At 31.2% G+C, this 18,470-nt stretch overlaps 1 protein-coding gene and 1 long non-coding RNA gene across 2 annotated transcripts; one reads left to right on the plus strand and one right to left on the minus strand.

The window, feature by feature from the left end:
* Nucleotides 1–74: 74 nt before the first annotated feature.
* On the minus strand, nt 75–3,016 carry LOC132731998 (uncharacterized). The gene is made up of 6 exons (XM_060718316.1): nt 2,566–3,016; nt 1,797–1,930; nt 1,394–1,479; nt 1,084–1,220; nt 609–771; nt 75–352 (listed from the first exon to the last, which is right to left on the minus strand). The coding sequence occupies exons 1-6, from the start codon at nt 2,875–2,877 to the stop codon at nt 303–305; spliced, it is 882 nt and encodes a 293-aa protein (XP_060574299.1). The 5' UTR covers nt 2,878–3,016; the 3' UTR covers nt 75–302.
* A 7,205-nt stretch (nt 3,017–10,221) lies between these two features.
* LOC132731995 (uncharacterized) lies at nt 10,222–11,868 on the plus strand. Its single transcript, XR_009625967.1, has 2 exons — nt 10,222–10,418; nt 11,593–11,868. It is a non-coding gene; the product is annotated as an uncharacterized LOC132731995 (long non-coding RNA).
* The last annotated feature ends 6,602 nt before the right edge of the window (nt 11,869–18,470 follow it).

Here is an 18,470-nt window from a genome sequence, read left to right on the forward strand (position 1 = left end):
GTTAATAATCTAAGGTGAAATAGATAACAGGGAAAATAAAAATGGAGAGTACTATTTATTTTGTGTTAAAAAAATGTTATAAAAATTAGAATTGTGTTGTATTTAAAGAATCGAATAGTGCTAGTGAAATGATATGTACTAAAATTAAATCATCATAATTTTACGTAAAAATATTATGCTATTTTTTAAATATATATTCAATAAAAGTAAACACATGTGCATTGAACAGTACAATTATATTCATGTGAGCATAGTATATCCGACCATTAGCTGCTGCTTGACTTTATTTTTAATGTACCTAATTATTTCATAATTGCTTTTTCGAAAACCTCTGATCCTGGCACTGCACATTCTGAAAGAAAGCGATAAACCAATGTATAAAACATTTTTTCAAATTTAATGACATTGTCATAGTCCTTATGGAACTCATAGAAATAAAATGAATAGTTTTAAGATATTTAAATGTTTACTTATTCAAACCATCTACATTCTTGTAGCCTTAATTTATAGCATTTACAGTTACTATTGAAAATATATTGAAGTATCCAAATTTTCTAATATTTGTTAAACTATCAACATGATAAATGTGATATCATAATTCATTATACCAGGGCCTGTCCAAGCCCATTTAATTTGTGGATCAGTGTCATCAATGAATTGCTGACCAAAACATGCCATCAGTGTGTTATCAATCTCTCCCCAAGGAATGTCATCTAGTCGAATTTGACCTTTAGGAATACCATCACCTTCCCTAGGCCATTCTCTCTCATCCTAAAATTAAACATCCAAGCCAATAACATTTTATTGTCAGATTTAAATTTATTTCCTATCTCCAATCCAAGAAAAATAATAATCGACTACGAGACTTCATGTATTTGTGCCATTGTGAAAATATTCATGGACCACATAAAATTTACTATGAGAATACGTGCTTTAGACAAGAGTTTAGTTTCGATAGGAGCAAACGAATGCAGTTTTGTCAACTCGCCGCTTATTCAATTAAATGATTTGTAATGTTACAAAGATACCCTATTCTCCCGAGTTGTTAATAATATTTCAAGCAAGAATGACAGCATAGCTAACCTTGACCAGAAGTACAACAAATCCGTCTCGGCATCTGTTATCTTGCGGCTCTGACTGACAGAAGAAATAGAGAAGATATCGGCTTGGATTCAAACTCACGATAAAGTCTCTTTTTCCAGGGACAATGAATGCGTTTCCTGAAAATAACAAGATTTTTTATTTAGAAATAATAAGAATATAGTGCGAAACAATTAAGCAAGAGATGGGAAATGAAATGTTGTGCGTTCAAATGGGTTAGAATAAATACATACTTTTCGGGTAAACAAATTTTAAATGAAGTTGATAGACATTGCTACAAAAATATAAGTACCTGATACTGGACGGAATATAGCTTTCGTACCATCCGCACGTTCGTCTATCCCAAAAGCAGAGCCACAAGTGTTGAATGATGAGAACCTTAATAGAGATAAATGCTTTTAATTGTGCAAATTATTTTTAAGGTCACAGTGGACCAGTAGTACGTAGGACAAGGGCTTCTGTATCAAGAGGTCCCAAGTTTGATTCTTATCAAAATAATTCCTAATGTCAATTAGAATTTTCTCTTCATCCAAGCGGAATTAGGTACCTTAGAGGGCGGCAGGATTCCGTAACGATATAACGTTATTAAAGATATTCTAAAACGAAACAAAGGAACAGAATGCCTATTTCCATGAGTGCTTATGAAAAATTCCTTTTGAAATTTTAATGATGTAAAGAAATTTTAAAATACAAACCAGAATCCTAATTCTCTCCGTATTGATGTTTCATTCAAGACTTGGAGACGTAAGTGATTTTTTAAAACTCTTCCTGGGAACACGTCGTCGTCGTCATCAATATCATAAATACCTATGTAATTAACATCTGCAACCTGGTGTAGTAGATATATAATTGTGTTATCTAAAAATATTTGAAGAAAAACACCTATTTACGTAATGATGTTGATCATGCTATAGATAATATAATGTTATTTTGATTTAAGTTTAAACTGAAAAGCAAAACAATGAATTATTTAGTATTTGTAAATAAAAACTGACTTTTCCTGTTTGCAATATGAAAGATATTTGTCAATGTAATAGACATGCGATTATAAATACGCGTAGATATTTGACTTAGCATGAAGGCCAACCTTTGGAATGAAACTTTTGCATTCTGATTTGCACAAAAAGCTCAAGTTAGGTTTGCGATTTGCATACAATCACAAATCTTTAAAAAGAAATGTATTTTAGTTCACAATGACATTCACGTCTAGATGTTGCGCTCAATGGACGAAAATTAGTCGTAATTCTTTGTTACTACTAGCCATAGTAAAGGCAGTGTTGTTAAAGAATAACATGTAGAGTGACAGTTATTCTGTTTTGGGCGAGATGTTCTCTTACTTGTTACTTTACCTGCAATAATTAACTTTTTCAGGTGAAGAAGAAATTTGTGGCCGATCACGCTACAAAAATAGCACTGCGGTGACATCGAATATAAACATTTCTGATGATCCCAAAATTAACTTACATGCTCTTTTAACTGGTCCCATGAAATGATGCAGTCATGCGGAGGAATTTTTATGCCTTTCTCAGCTGTCAAATTTTCTTCGGCCTCGCTGATCATTAAAATATCAGGGGTTGTACCTAGCGGACTTGTTGTTGTTTGTTGTGTAAATGGCAGTAAATCATTTGAAAAACGTGGGAAATAGTTTCTTCTACCAAAGCCTGCTAAGTGTCTACTGTATAAAGTTTGGTGTCGAGAGTGCATTGCATAACCATATGGAACGAACAATATTACCAAAATCACAACAAATTTCCTGAAATTAAAACTGTAAGTCATGGTAGTTGTTTTAACAAATACAGGCACAAAATCAAAGGTGATGATCTCATCATAAAGTAATAAAAAAATTTAAAAAAAAGTTGTGACTGCAATCCAAACTAATGCAGAACAAAACAAATTAGACATTTCATAAACTTTCAACACAGGCTTCAGCAGAATTTTAGCAGGCAAGCATATTTAAGTTGGTATGTAAAAAGTATACATTTTCTTTGATTATATGTGCCTTGTTATAAAAAGAACACACACACCCATGCAAGATAACACGCGCACGCACGTACATTTGTGCGCGCACGTACCAACATTTTTTTGTAATTATTTACAATAAAAATATTTGCTTTATAAAAGCACGAAATAGAGGATGAACGATAAGATGAATAAAATGTGACACTATGTCCTCCCAAGTGGAAATGTTGAGCATTTAGGTAAAAGTCAAAATAATTTTTGTTTCTTGTTTTCAATTTTATAAAGCACCTCGCAGGAATAATCAATAGTTCACGTGACCTACATAAATTTCTATAAATTAAAAAGTAGTTGGGCAGACTTTTTTCATATTTAAGGCAAATTTTATATCTAATATCAATTGCTGACCAATAACCATTACAATTTAAGCCAATCTTTTAAAATATAGAGCTTATTTTTCTCATTCTAGCCCCATTATGCCCCCAGAAATACTTTTATTTCTACTTCTCAAAAGCTTCTTATATTGTATGTCCAGTTATACGAGAAGTTTCAATAAAGTTACTCATTGGTCAATTACCTGTATCATATTTTGTTAACATCTTTTTTTTATGACAAATGATTTCACATTCAGTGCTACTTTCTTCAGGTAATTAACATCTTACATGCTCTTTAACTAATGTTAAAACATTATAAAATTTATGTTTGCCATTTCTAAAGAAGGAACTTTTTATTTGTTTCCGAGACATAACGTGCGAGAATTGAAAACATAAAATTCTGTTTGTCGCCTGGTAAATTGCATGCAGATAATGTAAGATTTTATTTCTATTTTCACTTTCTAGAAATAATTTCATTTATTCATTTCGATATTTTTCGTGAAATAGATGGTTTTATTTTAGCAAATTATAACAAAAAAGTAGGGAATCATGTAATAACTACATGTACACATGTACTTTCTTTCAATTTTGGTAAGTTTGCAATACGTTTATGAACTTTACATATACACAATCATTCAAAGGAGAAAATAAATACTTACATTTTGGATAGTCAAACTATTCCAGGCAAAATATATACACGCAGTTTTGACGCTCGTGGGCACGATACACTGTATTGAAGCGGTTTTGCCTCAAGTAAAGCGGAATTACACGTTTAATTATTTTGATTAGAGATGTACATGTATTTGATAGTGTATCTAACATGATTTACGGAGGATATTTTTATTATGTTGACAATATCCCGCTTCGTTCCAAATTATCATGGAGTTTTATATTAAGTCTTTAAATAGAGGTCTTCGAAATTATCAACATATGTATTTATATTATACAAGGTCTACTTGTTTTCTTACTACCTGGTACATTGATTTTTCCTATGAGGAAATGAAATTGCTTGTGGTTTGCATTCTCACCTGTTTTTATGAACTTTATTTATATGATAAGAAAATTAAATATAAAGATGTTTCTTATAAGCATTGTCAGATTTTAGCGAAAGGTAAATTTTAACTACTATGAAACATTTAAATATGGATGTGATGATATCTTTCAGCTGAAAATATAGCAACTTTTCATCCGTAGTCTAAGCAAAAATATTTCAACATACGAGTATATTTATCATACGATATCGATATGCATGTATTAAAGTCATATTCATGTGCGTGAACTATCAATTTGTTAATATAGTAATGATTAACGGTAGTTATTAGTATTATGTTCCCCTATTTCATTTAATATATAGTATAGAAAGGATACTTTTCAATTGATAAATATTGTTTTACTGTACACATTGTTATTTTACAAGTCCATGCCTGTTGAATTCCCAGATTACTAAAATAAAATACAACAAAGCGGAAAGTGGCCGGGTATGGTGCAGTTTTTATGGAGATTGAAACGAGAGTGTGCTCGCTTTCTTTCTCGCTTCATCTCCGCATATGAGGCCTGTAATAGTAACATGATTCGGACACCTTGAGCACTAGGGAGAATACTTTCAGAATGAATGACGCTTGTTATGTTTTGTATTTATTTTACGACGTCATGCACCTCATTTATTATTGTATTGTTAGCGTGCGCCTGGTGGAACAAATGGGCCGGAAAATTATCATTTCTATTTTTCGAGTAGTCAAGTAGTCAAATAATATTAACAATTTACTCCTCTGGAAGTTTTCTTATGATTGAGTATTAAATCAATGAAGTATATAGTATGTTCCGAAATTCCACAGAATGTAACAAATTTAATAGAATGTGCTGGCACTGTTAAACACAAATTGATTTGTATGAATATTTTGAATTAAAATTAACTATTTTAATGATTATTAAACACATCTCGTTTAAAAATCAGAATGTTGGTGTTAATAATTTACTGTAAAATATTATAAGACACCAACTCTCCGTGACACTTCCGTCGGCGGCGATTCCGTGTTGTGTGATAAACAGCCAGGCCGTTCGGCTCATCTTTAGCTAACAACGTCCTCTGTTATAATCCGCAATTTCTTTAACCCTTTACCTCATATAGACGTGTTTCGACGGCTTTTCGACCGCCCCTCCCCCCTCTTTTTTGAGGCCTCAAGCAGTGAAAAATGTCCTATTTAGGCCCAAACACTGTTTTTCGTTTGAGAAATGTTGATAGAAAAGTGACCACTTTTTCGGCGCCGCCCCATCCAAAAGGTATATCAGGGGGTTGCCAGAAGGGGGATGTGCCCTCTTCTGTTTCGGGGCTTCATTGCCAAGAAAATTTTGGACATGTGACAGGCTAAAAATGGCCTCAGGTCGATTGTAAGGTAACGTGTAACCAACGTTGAAAAGTCTTTTACTATATCTCAAGCCATTGAGAAGTTGCAGCACTTTGAAATCAGTTTTGATGGAAAAAACAATGCAAAAAGTGATTTTTGGCAATTTTTAGAAGTGCCCCCGTTGTCAATGTTACAAGAAATTTAAAATTGAGCATGCTGTTACAGAGGCTATGTTCCTGTCAACATTTGTGCCAAGTTCCATCAGTATTGAAGCATTTTTCATAGTTTCATAGCAGTTTGAACTTGTAACAGTAGGCTTTTCCATGAAAACGGCCATTTTTCACAATATGCTCATGAAGGAAAGGGTTAAACAGCAATCTTTTTTGGTTTGGTTTATACATTTTATTTATTTTAGTTCGATTGTGTAGCAAGCTATAAGCTTATAGACACCCTTCGAATCCGTTCCTGGAACCAACCTACACTGAGCAATGAGTGTAAAGTTTCTTGCTCAAGGAAACAACGACTTGCAACCTTTTTTTTAAAAGATTAACCAACGTTTTTACAAGTGTGTGCAGGTGGATTTACTCAAACTTCAAGGGAATTAACTTTAGGTGACTATCTACAAAAATTATATAAAAGGTTGTAGGCTGATGCAAAGATATATGCATCAACTTCTGGTAGTCTATAAAAGGTAGTCCTGTAGTCACTTAGTTTATATAGATTTATATAGGAAAATACATTATAAAACTGCAATGCAAAGATCTCAAATATTTGGCATGTAGCATTGCCTAGTGGACCTCTACAAAAGTAATACAAGTCTGGCCCCTAGGGTCAAAAATGATTTTAGTCCTGCGGGGTCACTTAGTTTACATAGACTTGAATACATGTAGTAAAGACTTTTGTTTAGAAACTGCACTGCCAAGAGCTTAGATATTTGGCATCAGCACCTTCTTGTTGTCCTCTACAAAGTTACAGATGACCAGAGCTTTGGTGTCTGCCATGTAGTATTTCCTGGCGGACATATTGTTTAAAAACATGCAGTTTGGTAAAATGACACCTTATTACTGTGTTGTTGTTTCTCTTTTACAATGAGAAATGTGACTTTTTTATCAATGTTTCTCAGCTTAACGAATTGGTGTCGTTTTGTTTTATAAGAGCAATGCATTCTACACGTGATTTTGTGCTTATGCAATAAAACGAGTTTTACGTGCATTTTAGCTGAATTTTAATTTCCACTCAAGCGCTCGTTTTTTAAAAGATATTTTAATCGATTTTGTTTTATAAGCATATATAAAGAAATACTGTTTTTTTACCTACAAGGTCAATATGACTTTGACCTCCGGTCCTTTAACCCCAAAATCAATAGGGGTCATTTACTGGTCAAGACCAATGCACCTACAAAGTTTGAGGGCAAACAGCCCATTGGTCGTCCAGTTATTGATCAGAAACCGTTTTACCTACAAGGTCAATGTGACCTTGAGCTTTGACCTAAGCGTTCTTTAGTTATTTACCGGAACCCATTTAATTGGTCTTCGGACCGACGACAGACAGACAAATGCCTAGCAATTTACTCCAACTTCTTTGAAGGGGGGTAATTTTAAACATATTTTTTGTTTCAATATTTACTCTAGAAATAATCAGGAATGAGGGGTAAATTGATTTGAGGTAGGGGAGAAGTGTTTTTTTAGGGGTGATGTGTCTTCAAAATTTGAGGTTTGATGTGTCGGGACTGGATGAAGTAACGTGTTCCCCTTTTGGTGTATGAAATATGTAGTAGCAGGAAGAAAATTACGCTATATGTATATTATTTATTTTTAAATTACCTCCTCAAACCAAGGCCTTTCAATTAGAAAGACCCTGCTCAAACTGTCAATTTTCAGTACTAATGCTTCTTACTGCAGTAGTACTATCCGAAACGCACCAGAATAAATTACATCTTTTTTCAAAATGTTCCCTTTCCCCTAGATATTACAATGTATGTGAATTTGCAAGTTCGCAACATAATTGGTCTAGTTTCATCCCTGAAAAAGCATAATTTTAATACAGGATTTCAAGATCTATTCAAAATGGATTCAATATACTGTCATGGTTCATAAGAGCATCACTGATCATGTGACATGAAATACAAAATTTTGAACATGTAACAACCGGAACACAGAAAAAAATTAACATGAAAACAGGAGAATGAGTGACAATTATATTGTACCCGTAAAAATAGAATAAAGATATGACTAGATTATCAATTATAACAGGAATTTATGCTTCAATAACAAAATTACTAGGAGGCTAATGATACAACATTATATTTATTATTTGCATGATGTAATTATAAGTATTTTCTTTACAAAACAAAGCAAGGTTTTTATTAGATGTGATATGTTTTTACTATTAATAAGATCTTCAAATTTCAATGCATTAGGATACCTATAATAATACTGTTTAATAAATTTAGGTCTACTATGAACAAACTGTGAACAATAAAAGAGATATTGAAATTTATCATCCAGTTGGTTTGACTCGCATAAAGTACATATATACGTAAGTTTATCTCTATATTTAGGAATTTGTCTATTGGCATGCATTTTATGATTCATACATCTAAATTTTAACAAACCTGAAGACAGTTACCAAGGAAGTATGCTAAAATAGTCTTAAAATACAAACTCTGGTTTATATAAACGATAGTTTAAACATTTGCTTAAAGATTGGACGTCACTCTTTTGAAATTAAGCGGGACTAAGTAGATTGACTTAACCAATAATTTGATAAACCAAGTTCGTCCAAAGTATCCATGGTAATTCAGTTCTACATCTAACATACACCGAGTATGCAGTCTTATTTAAAGATATTACAAATCTTATCATCTTTGCCATTCTTGAAAGCTTACACCAGTAGTTAATAATTTTACTTTTATTGTCAAAGATATCGAAGTAACTCCAAGTTCACCATAACGTATACAATTGGGAGTACTTTGCTTGAGGTTGAGTAAAATTTTATAAAAAATTCAGCTGAAACTGATCGATACACTTTAAATTTTCTATTCCCCGAACTTCAGAGCCATAACAAAAAAGGAACAATCCTTGTATTAAACAAGTAGATCTACAGATGATAACAATTTTCTAGCTTTTTTGATCAGAGAGAACAAAGCTTTCTTCGCTCGACCAATAAGACGTTTTTTAGTTTTAGCAAATTACCATTTTCAATAACAAGATTCAAATAACTTTATTTGTGTTCAAAGGCATCAGGCCCAAAATACATAGCATACATACAACAATATAGTAATATGGTTGCGTCAACTTAACAATGTTTATTAATGCGAAAAAAGACTAGTTGTTTATGTTATCCATTAAAACATATACATAAAACATAAGCTTCCTTAAAGTGTTTATATCACGTGTACCTATTAATACATAAAAATCATGTAGTTCTTTTCCGCCAAAATACCAATTGAATAAATACTTATCACGGATTTGTTTATATTTTTTACATATAAAGAAAGCATGGAATTCACAATCTATACTATTATTACAAGTTGTACACAGACGTTCTTCCCTTGGGATATTATTATGTCTGCCTATTTCTATACCTAATTTATGGTTGGAGCAACGAAAATTACAAAACGCCTTTTTATGTTTAAATGGTATTTCTATTAATAAGTATCTACGTTCAACATTTAAAAGTGATTTAAATTTATTATAGTGAAAACATCTACTAGAGTTCGTTATATTTCCATACCATTGTTGAGTACAACAATCAATAAGTCTTTGTTTGAAAAGTTTAAGGAACATATTCGTAATAACTTGAATACCTAGATAAGAAGAATCATGTAAGTAATTATTAGTTTTCATTATAAAAAGAAAATTGAGATGCATCTTCCATACGATTCCTGCCCGTAGAAAATATTACAATTAACCTTTGTTGTTGCAGAGTTCTCTTTTAAATTCAAAACATAACAATATTCAAGCATAGCAGCTAATGCAGTCTGAAGCTCATCTGCATTGTCTGCTAAAATTACAGTATCATCAGTATAAAGGAGCAGAAAGACTCTAAAAAGTACCTCTTCAGTACTTCAAAAGTACTTCATTACATTATAAGCTTTCACATCATCAGCAAGTGTATATAGACCAGCATATTTTTCAGACTTAAACTGTGCAAGATCATTTAGAAATAACGAGAACAAAACGGGTGAAAAATTTTCTTCTTATCTTACACCAGCATTACAAAAACAATTTGATACAGTTATGCCCCTGTAAATATCATGGTCATTTACATCACACTTATTTTCATACAGTGGTAAAATCAGTCTTTTACTCCATTTCTCTGGGAATATACCAGAGTCAAGAATAATATCAAACAATATCAAACACCTCAGAACTTTTACAGATCAAAAAACTTTTCGTTAGTTATTTACTTTACGTTGTTTTTGTTGTTAGTTTTCTCTGTTTAGGTTCATTAATAATTTATTACCCACATTTCCATTCCACATACTTCCGTCTATTTGTACACCGGTTGTTTAGAAGTTTGCAACGTTTTCAAACAGCTGTTTGAGCAAAAATGGTTGAAATAGGATCAGGGCCTATAAAGGAGAGCATAGATAACACGGTTTTTATTGTGCCTGGATTGATCATAGGATTTTTAGTCAGTAAGTATTGTAAGAATTCAAAACTAAAAAAAGGCTACGGAGACACCCCTCTATTTAGGTTGTACGTGTTCAATTTTGAACTCCTGTAAACAGAATTGATTACGCACGTAAATAGCATTGATTATGCACATATTTGTTTCATTTAAGAACGCATAAATAAGGGCAATTCTTAAAATATGATTTTTTATAAATTTTTGTAACTGTTTTATACTAAAAAGCCTCTTGAAAGGTCTGATTTGTCTTATTACAGGGTTCTGGGTGACGCTTATTTCGGCGTCCTGGTACTCATGTTTATTACATCTGATCGCAAATATTTCTCAACAAGAATTCCGCGTGCATAGGACCTCCTATTGATAAGACTTACACTGTCTGGCGTATTTGTGGTTGTAAACAATCGGTAATGTTTATGTGTACCCAGGCAAAATTAAGCGTGCGCGAGAATCCTTGCTCTGAAATATTTTTTCATAATTATGCCCCTTTTTCGGCTTAGAAATTCTTGGTAAAGGTTTTGCTTGTAAGCTGGTATCTCCATAACTACTGAAGGGTTTGTGCCTTTTTTGGGACAACCTTATGCTTTCATAATAATAAAGCAGTGACTTACTTGATAAAACATCTTAATAACAAGCCTTTGTACCTTTTCGGACAATTTTATGTATTCATATAGGTAAGCATTATTAATATACTCAATGAAACACACTTGTGACAACTTTTTCGAAAAGTTGAGCGTTACTGTCTTCTGACAGTTCATGTTTTATTAGATTTGAGTTCTGAAACTACAGTTATTAGTAATGTTAGTTGTGAAATGCTGAAAGTACATATTTTAAGAATTGGATGAACAAAGAAACCAAAAAAAACAAATTGTTATACATTCATAATTGCATTTTGTGTATAGTTTACTCAATTTTGTAACTTGATATTGGAGAAGTCTGGGATTCAAGTTTTGTTGTCGTTATTTACTTAATCTTTTACCACGGTTTACCATTTGCCCTGGCTTCAAGATTTGTTGTCTAACACTGTCTTTACTCAATCTTATAAAGTTCTGGGTTTGTTCTAGCTTCAAAATTTGCTAAGCTGTCTTTACTTTCATTTAGTCTTGTAACTATGTTTGTCTTGGCTTTAATTTTTTTCATTTTTCATATTTAAAATTAATTTTTTGATGTTTTTTTTCTTTCAGTATTCTTCACATATAAACTTGTTAAAAGTCTACGAGAGAAAGAAAGGTTAAAAGAAGAGAAGAAGAAGCTGAAACAGCAAAGAAAAGAAAAAGAAGCTAAAAAAAGTGTTCCCAGAAAGAAGCTAGGATAAATAGATGAGCAAACAGTTTGACAAAAGACCAATTTAAATAATTTATTTTTAGAACTTGAAGTTATGAAAATGTGGCAGGAATTTTTGGCTGGAACAGAAAGTCTGATGCTGTTGGACATAATATTGCAATATTTTTGTAGTTGAATTAAGAAAAGAGGGGTAAAATGCATAGACATTACAGATGAAACATCAATAGGGAAAGAAGGAAATGAAAATTTTAGAACTTCTAACTGGCAGTACTTGGTTTCATAGATGTCAGATGTCTCGATATATGTTGGAAGTGAAATTTATAGGACCAATCTCTTTACAATGAATTGTAAACCCGCCTTTTCCTGTAATTTCTATGTTTTAGGAGTTTATTTAAATTATATATATTGGAAACATTTATGACATCAGATAGAAAGATTAATATATAACAAGATACTAATAACATATTATTATTAAAAACAGAAAAGAACATTAGAATTAACATCAGATCTTGCCATGATATTGATATGATGTATATATTATTAAAGTGATTGAATTATTTAATTCAATGAGATTATGTTCACCAGATTCTGATTACTTATACATGTATATTATTTATTGATTATTTGTTAATTTAGTTCATATTGGACTATGGAAAATTTTTAATTTCAATAAAGAGTAATGTTATAGAACTTTTTTTAAGCCTAAAAGTTGTTCATATACTAAATGTAGTATTTTGGTGGATAATGGTGGATGCTGACATAAAAGTAGAATGTAAAATTAATGAAATACTACAGTCAGTTATTCCACTGTATATAATGCAGCAGTCTATGCAGTAATTTAAGCACAGTTCAAGTCACATGATCCTTAAAGCTGCATGCCTCAAAATGAGCAAACATATTTGTAGAAAAATAAACATGATAAAAAGATTAAAAATTTTAATAATAATATACACTTTATTATGATTTTGCAGCAATTATCATCATATCTCTACTGTGTGTAATTAATACAATGCATGAAGGTCTATTTTTGAATATTTTGATCTCTTTTTGGGTAATTTACATGAATTGGAAGTGCTGTTTGCAATGTGTAAATCACTTTCTTTGTTCACTTCACAATATTATGAATATTATTCTTTTAAATACATTTTTAAATTTTATATGAAAATAAGTATGAATCTGAAGACATGCTGCTTAAATGTGTAGTAAATAATGGTAGTTTGTCCTTAGAATTTAGCAAACTGTTTTAAGATACTGGATAAATAATCAAAACAGCTTTACAGTGATAATCAGTATTTTTATTGTATTCAGTGTTTACTGTTTAGTAAAAATGACCCTTGAGATAATGCATTTGTATATTTACAGTCATAATATATTGATCATATTCTTTTACCTAATGAAAGCATAGATTTTATAAAATATACCACATAATGATGTGAATCAGTCATTTGGAAGTTCTGTATCCCATCTCTATAATTCCTTACTATTGTACAGCTTAAAGGGACTCCACTCAGGGTTTTTGACATGGTGGGACTGAAAATAATGTTTCGAGATATAGAGGATATTTGTCTAGTTCAGTGTAAGATCGGAATATATTTCACCGAGTGAGCACCAAAAGGTATATTTCACGAGTGGCGCAGCCACGAGTGAAATATGAACTTTTTGGTGTTCACAAGGTGAAATATATTTCTATCTTACACTAAACTAAACAAATTTTCTTTTTATTATATGCAAAGAAACGTTTTAAAAAGACATTAAACCTAAAACTGAATGAAAAGCGCGCCAAATAATTAAACAACGTGACGTCATTAACGACGTTACGTCATTAAGTTGGTTCCCAGTTCTGTGCACGCTGGTATTTCACTGAAACAACGTAAGGGGCTTAAATTCAAAACAATTATCAAAGTGGTAATTTCACTGTTTCAAACAGTGAAATTACCAGTTTTATATCACTGATATATTTCTATAAACTACCGAAAAGCATGTAATAATAATGTTTATTTTGCTTTAGGTCCAGACCAATAATGTGTGTAAATTTTCAGATCACTTACTCACTCCGTTTTTCCAAAATAATCATTTTAATTGTGAAACATGTCCACAATTGATAGTGTTGCAATTTTCACTCAAATCAGGCTAAGAACAGCATCTAAATACAATTTTCAATTTAATTCTGTGTATACTTATTTACTTTCACTTTGTATATCTGTCTGTTGTTATTGCCCCAGTTGATCTTTATAACAAATTCATATTATATATTTTTAGACTTTCGAACCTCAGTGGAGTTCTTTTAAATCTCAGTACTTTCAAAAGTGTTGTGAGGGCTGGGTTACAAATGTCTGATTCATAATAGTTTATTATATTATCCATTTGTAAATCTGGTGGTTCAAAAATTTGAATGTTCTGCCAACTGAATTTTTTTAAGCATTCCATAGTCATGTATGTTATTAAGTTATTTTAGCCAATCATGATATTGTTGTTGTTGTTGATGATGATTATTGCATTATTATTATTTCCGCCAATAAAATTGGAAGGTGAATATTGAATTGGCATTGTTTGTCTGTCTCGGAATATAAAAATATAATTTCATTGTCTTTTGAAAAGCATTTAATAAAAAACTGAATATGAGACTGTATGTCAGAGATTAGATGTCTGGGAGAAACTTCAAATTGCCTGCAAATCATATTAGTGATCCATCTGAAACTCTCTGTTGAACCTAAAAAAAATGTTACAATAAGTTTATTTTGCTCCTCACTGCACGAGATCTCAGGCTTTGTATTATAATTAGACACCAGACTCGTTTCTGAAATTCTCATATTTTAAGATATATACACAAATAATACTTAAAGGCCTAATTCAACTTTCAAGTGGCTGGGATATCAATTCAACAACAAAAAAATTATTACTAGTACGGTGAAACCTCTGAATAAAGAGCAACCTATAAAAAAAGGCCTATTTTCACCAAACCTTTATTGATTGAATATAACAGAGTAACCTCACTATAAAGATCACCTGTCTACAATGGCAATGTTCGGTTTTGTTTCTCCCTTAGATGAACATTGTTCACAGGTTTCACTGTACCCTAAATGAGAAAAGATTTTTTTGCAAATTAGTAGTACATGTATGACTTCATTTTAAGGGTACATTTTACTCGGATTCCGTTTGTTGATGTAATAAAAGATAAATTAGTTGATTTTAGATATTTACAAGTGGGTTTCTGTTACTATGTTGATACCAAATATTTATGACTTGGTTTTAGTTACTATTGATTCTACATCCATTGTAGGTTTTGTGTAAACTAGTCATAAGATGATACTATCTAGGTGTAGGTATATGTACTGTATATATGTGATTATACCCTTATTAACACACTGTGGTGATGAACATGCACAAAGTTATTACAATACTTTTAATCCTTAAGCAGAAAAAATAAGTTTATTAAAGCACTAGATGATTTCATCAGTTGAAAGTAAAAACAGTTCTTTTACCTTTGCCAAAAAATTGTTTAATTGACTTGAAGTACTTTTAATTTTGAACTGTTCAGTATCTATATGTGAGAATACTAAAGTGAAGTTGCCAACAATATAGAGTCTACTCACATTTGACAACATGCCTAGCTTGGTTGACTCTATACTGGTGTCATATGAATATTATTATTGTTATAAATTCATCACCACTAACAGGGCTAATTGTCTTTTAGTTTTATTTATAGAGAAATACGCAATATATTTTAAAGCATATCTTGTACTGTTTGTTTTCACATTTTGTGACTTGTTTTTTTTTAAAGATTTACAGATATTGTACCAGATATAATAATAAAATGTTTTGTCTTCTATATTGTATGTATATTATGTTTTATAATGAATAGAATGATAAATCCAGTAATTAAATGATTATTATATGATTGATAAGACATGGTAATTTATCTAAAACAATTAAATTGATATTGATTTGTTTCTCTTGTATCAGACATATTTTGACCTCGACTCATGAATGACCTTGACCTACATGTTGATCAAATTATTTTTACTGTCCTAGGATGATAATTTGGTCTTAACGGTACATGGGAAAGTCCAAAAACGGGGTTATCTGGATTATTATCCGATATCGTAAAAGTAAACACTTACATATACTTTACAGTACCGTTTATATATTACCGTTATGGCTCTGTCGGTAGATCGAAGTTATTGTAACTTTTAATATTTTGAACTCATAGGTTCGAACCCAAAGTAGTGCCATTTTATTACCACAGTTTTTTCTTCTTGCTCTGTTTTTTATCATTATTATTTATTTATTTTTTCGTTTTCCGTTTTGATTTCTTCTTATAATATATATTTCATAGTATATATTTTTTTATTTCTATTCTATTTTCTTTTTGTATTTTTTGATCGCAGAGTAATAAAATATTCGATCTCATATTCATGTATGTATATGAATTTTTTTTTGAACCATTGACTGTTCTGAGGTAAAAACAATATGTCTTACCAGTAGTCGAACTTCTGCCTGTATGGGTAAAAGACATTACCGACACGGTTGCTCTACCTACTGCGCTAACACGTCATATAATTATGTAGTTTTATTTTCATTTTTATAGGTTGTGACATTGATCTGCCTAACCTATTTTTCGCATTGATATTGGTCTTTGTTATGTAAACAAAGGCTCAAGTTATCATCCTAGGACAGTACTTTCACAGTTTCTTGCACTAATTGGCTATGACTGTTACTAATAAAAGGACTGTCTTCATACATGAGCATCACAATCCTTTTGGCAAGATATTAAAGAAGATTAATTAAACTTTACCTTGACCTTAATATGACATTGACAATAAAGTTCAAATTAGTGAATTTTGCTACATTTTGTCATATCTTTTATTTATATATGGGTTTGACTTGGACAGAAGAACATTTATAACAAAATAGTCATGGTTAGTATGACATTGACCTGCAAATATCAGACTGACAAAGTAATGAATTTAGCTTAAACTGTCATAACTGTGTTATTTATGTGCATAATTGATTTATACTTGGACAAAAAAATTGAAAAACCAAGGTCAGGCTATTTAAATTTTCTCAAATTGTAATAACTTGATTTGTGTACTAATTTGGTTTTCACATGGACAAAAGGTCTTGTATGAAAAATCTGAGAAATAGAATGATTCTGATATGACATTGACCTTAAAATGAACTTAACTGGCATGTTCAAATTACTGAACTTTTCTTAAATTGACATAACTTTGTTACGACATAACTTTGTTACTTATTTAAATGACAAAATATGTTGAACTATTCTGATATGACCTTCTCTTTAAATTGACATGTACCATCAAGGTCAAATTATATAAATTTGCTAAAATTGCCATAACTTGGTTGTTTATTTTATTTATGGATTTGATTCAGTCTTGGACTAAAAAACAACACTTATGACAAAATTGACATGATGAAAAATTAAGATGCTACCTTGACGTTTGAATGACCTTGATCATCAAACGTAAGACCTGAGTTTTAAATTATATTTTGTTCTACAAAATAATGTTTTCCAAGAGTATTCTTTACTACAATATTCTTCCTCTGATATGTTTGACTTTGGAAATAGAAAAGTCAAGGAAGGCCCCTGCTTGGTGATGGCTCTTGTATTTTATGCTACAAATGTGAAATTGTACTGGATCATTTGTCACAGTTTTAGAGGCAGAATTGAACTTTGATATCATTTGACCTAGATTCTAATCACGTGCCTGCATTTTAGCTCACCTGAGCACAAAGCTGTGTAGCGTCCAACTATTTTGTTGTGACTGTTTCAAGACGGTACCCCATTGTTCTCCCAAGATGTATGTCTTGTTTATTACTACATGCTTGTAGTAACACTGGTCGTGTCCTTTAATTTTATATTGAATTTTAGTCCCATGTTTCGCTCTTATGCCCTATATATTTTTTTGCTTGGCGCCTTTCCATGTTGATCTTTGTTATCATATTTTGGAATATAATGATAAATAAAACCATCTGGAAAAATCTGTTAGTTTTGATAAAATAGAAAGATCATCTTCAATAATTATTATAAACATGTACATGTAGATACATTCAATCAGAACAATTGTGCAAAATAACCTTTTATTTAAGTTATCAAGCTTAGCTTTAAATTAAAAAGTATTTATAAACTGAAAATTTTCCTTAAAAAGAGTTTTCAAAATTTCAAAAAGAAGAATTTAAACTGGCCAGACAGAAAGAAGAAAAAAATGCAGAAATTGAACAGACCATAGCTCACGTTCCATGCAAATATTGCTAATTACCTCTAGCTGAATAAAGTTTTGTATTAAATTCTTTCAATACAAAAAGAAACGAACATAAGGATGTTTAGATATTTTTATGTGTTGAATATTGATCAGGACGAGTGTTACATGTGTATTTTTGTAATGGTTACATAGATAACAAGACATGTCACTCACTGCCTTCCGGAGAATGATGTATTATAACATGCCTTAGGCGGTTGTTATACATTCTCATTTATGCAACATTAATATTTTATTGCATTTCAAAGCTGCACTTTTTTCAAATTAGCTCCAGGGTACCTCATTATAGACATTGTGACAAGAAATAAAGTCAACAGGAAATTATATGATCGCAGTCAATATCAAATTGTTTGTGATTGATGTGTCCTGCTATGATTTTAGCTCACCTGGACGCTTTGAGCTCAGGGATGAGCTTTTATGATGATAATTTGTCTGATGTTCGTCATTATCTACAATATTCTTTAAACAAGATCTTCCTTAACCACCTTGCTCATATTGAC

This window comes from Ruditapes philippinarum, unplaced genomic scaffold (genome assembly GCF_026571515.1).
Source record: "Ruditapes philippinarum isolate M1 unplaced genomic scaffold, ASM2657151v2 ctg3128_1_1_1_1, whole genome shotgun sequence".
Classification (NCBI taxonomy): Eukaryota; Metazoa; Mollusca; class Bivalvia; order Venerida; family Veneridae; genus Ruditapes; species Ruditapes philippinarum.

Excerpts from the sequence above, each read along its gene's own strand:
- LOC132731998 (XM_060718316.1), bottom strand. The coding sequence starts at position 2,877 with ATGACTTACAGTTTTAATTTCAGGAAATTTGTTGTGATTTTGGTAATA. Across the intron at positions 1,480-1,796 it reads CGGAGAGAATTAGGATTCTG|GTTCTCATCATTCAACACTT; the intron begins GTTTGTATTTTA and ends ATCTCTATTAAG. Across the intron at positions 353-608 it reads ATGGGCTTGGACAGGCCCTG|AATGTGCAGTGCCAGGATCA; the intron begins GTATAATGAATT and ends GCTTTCTTTCAG.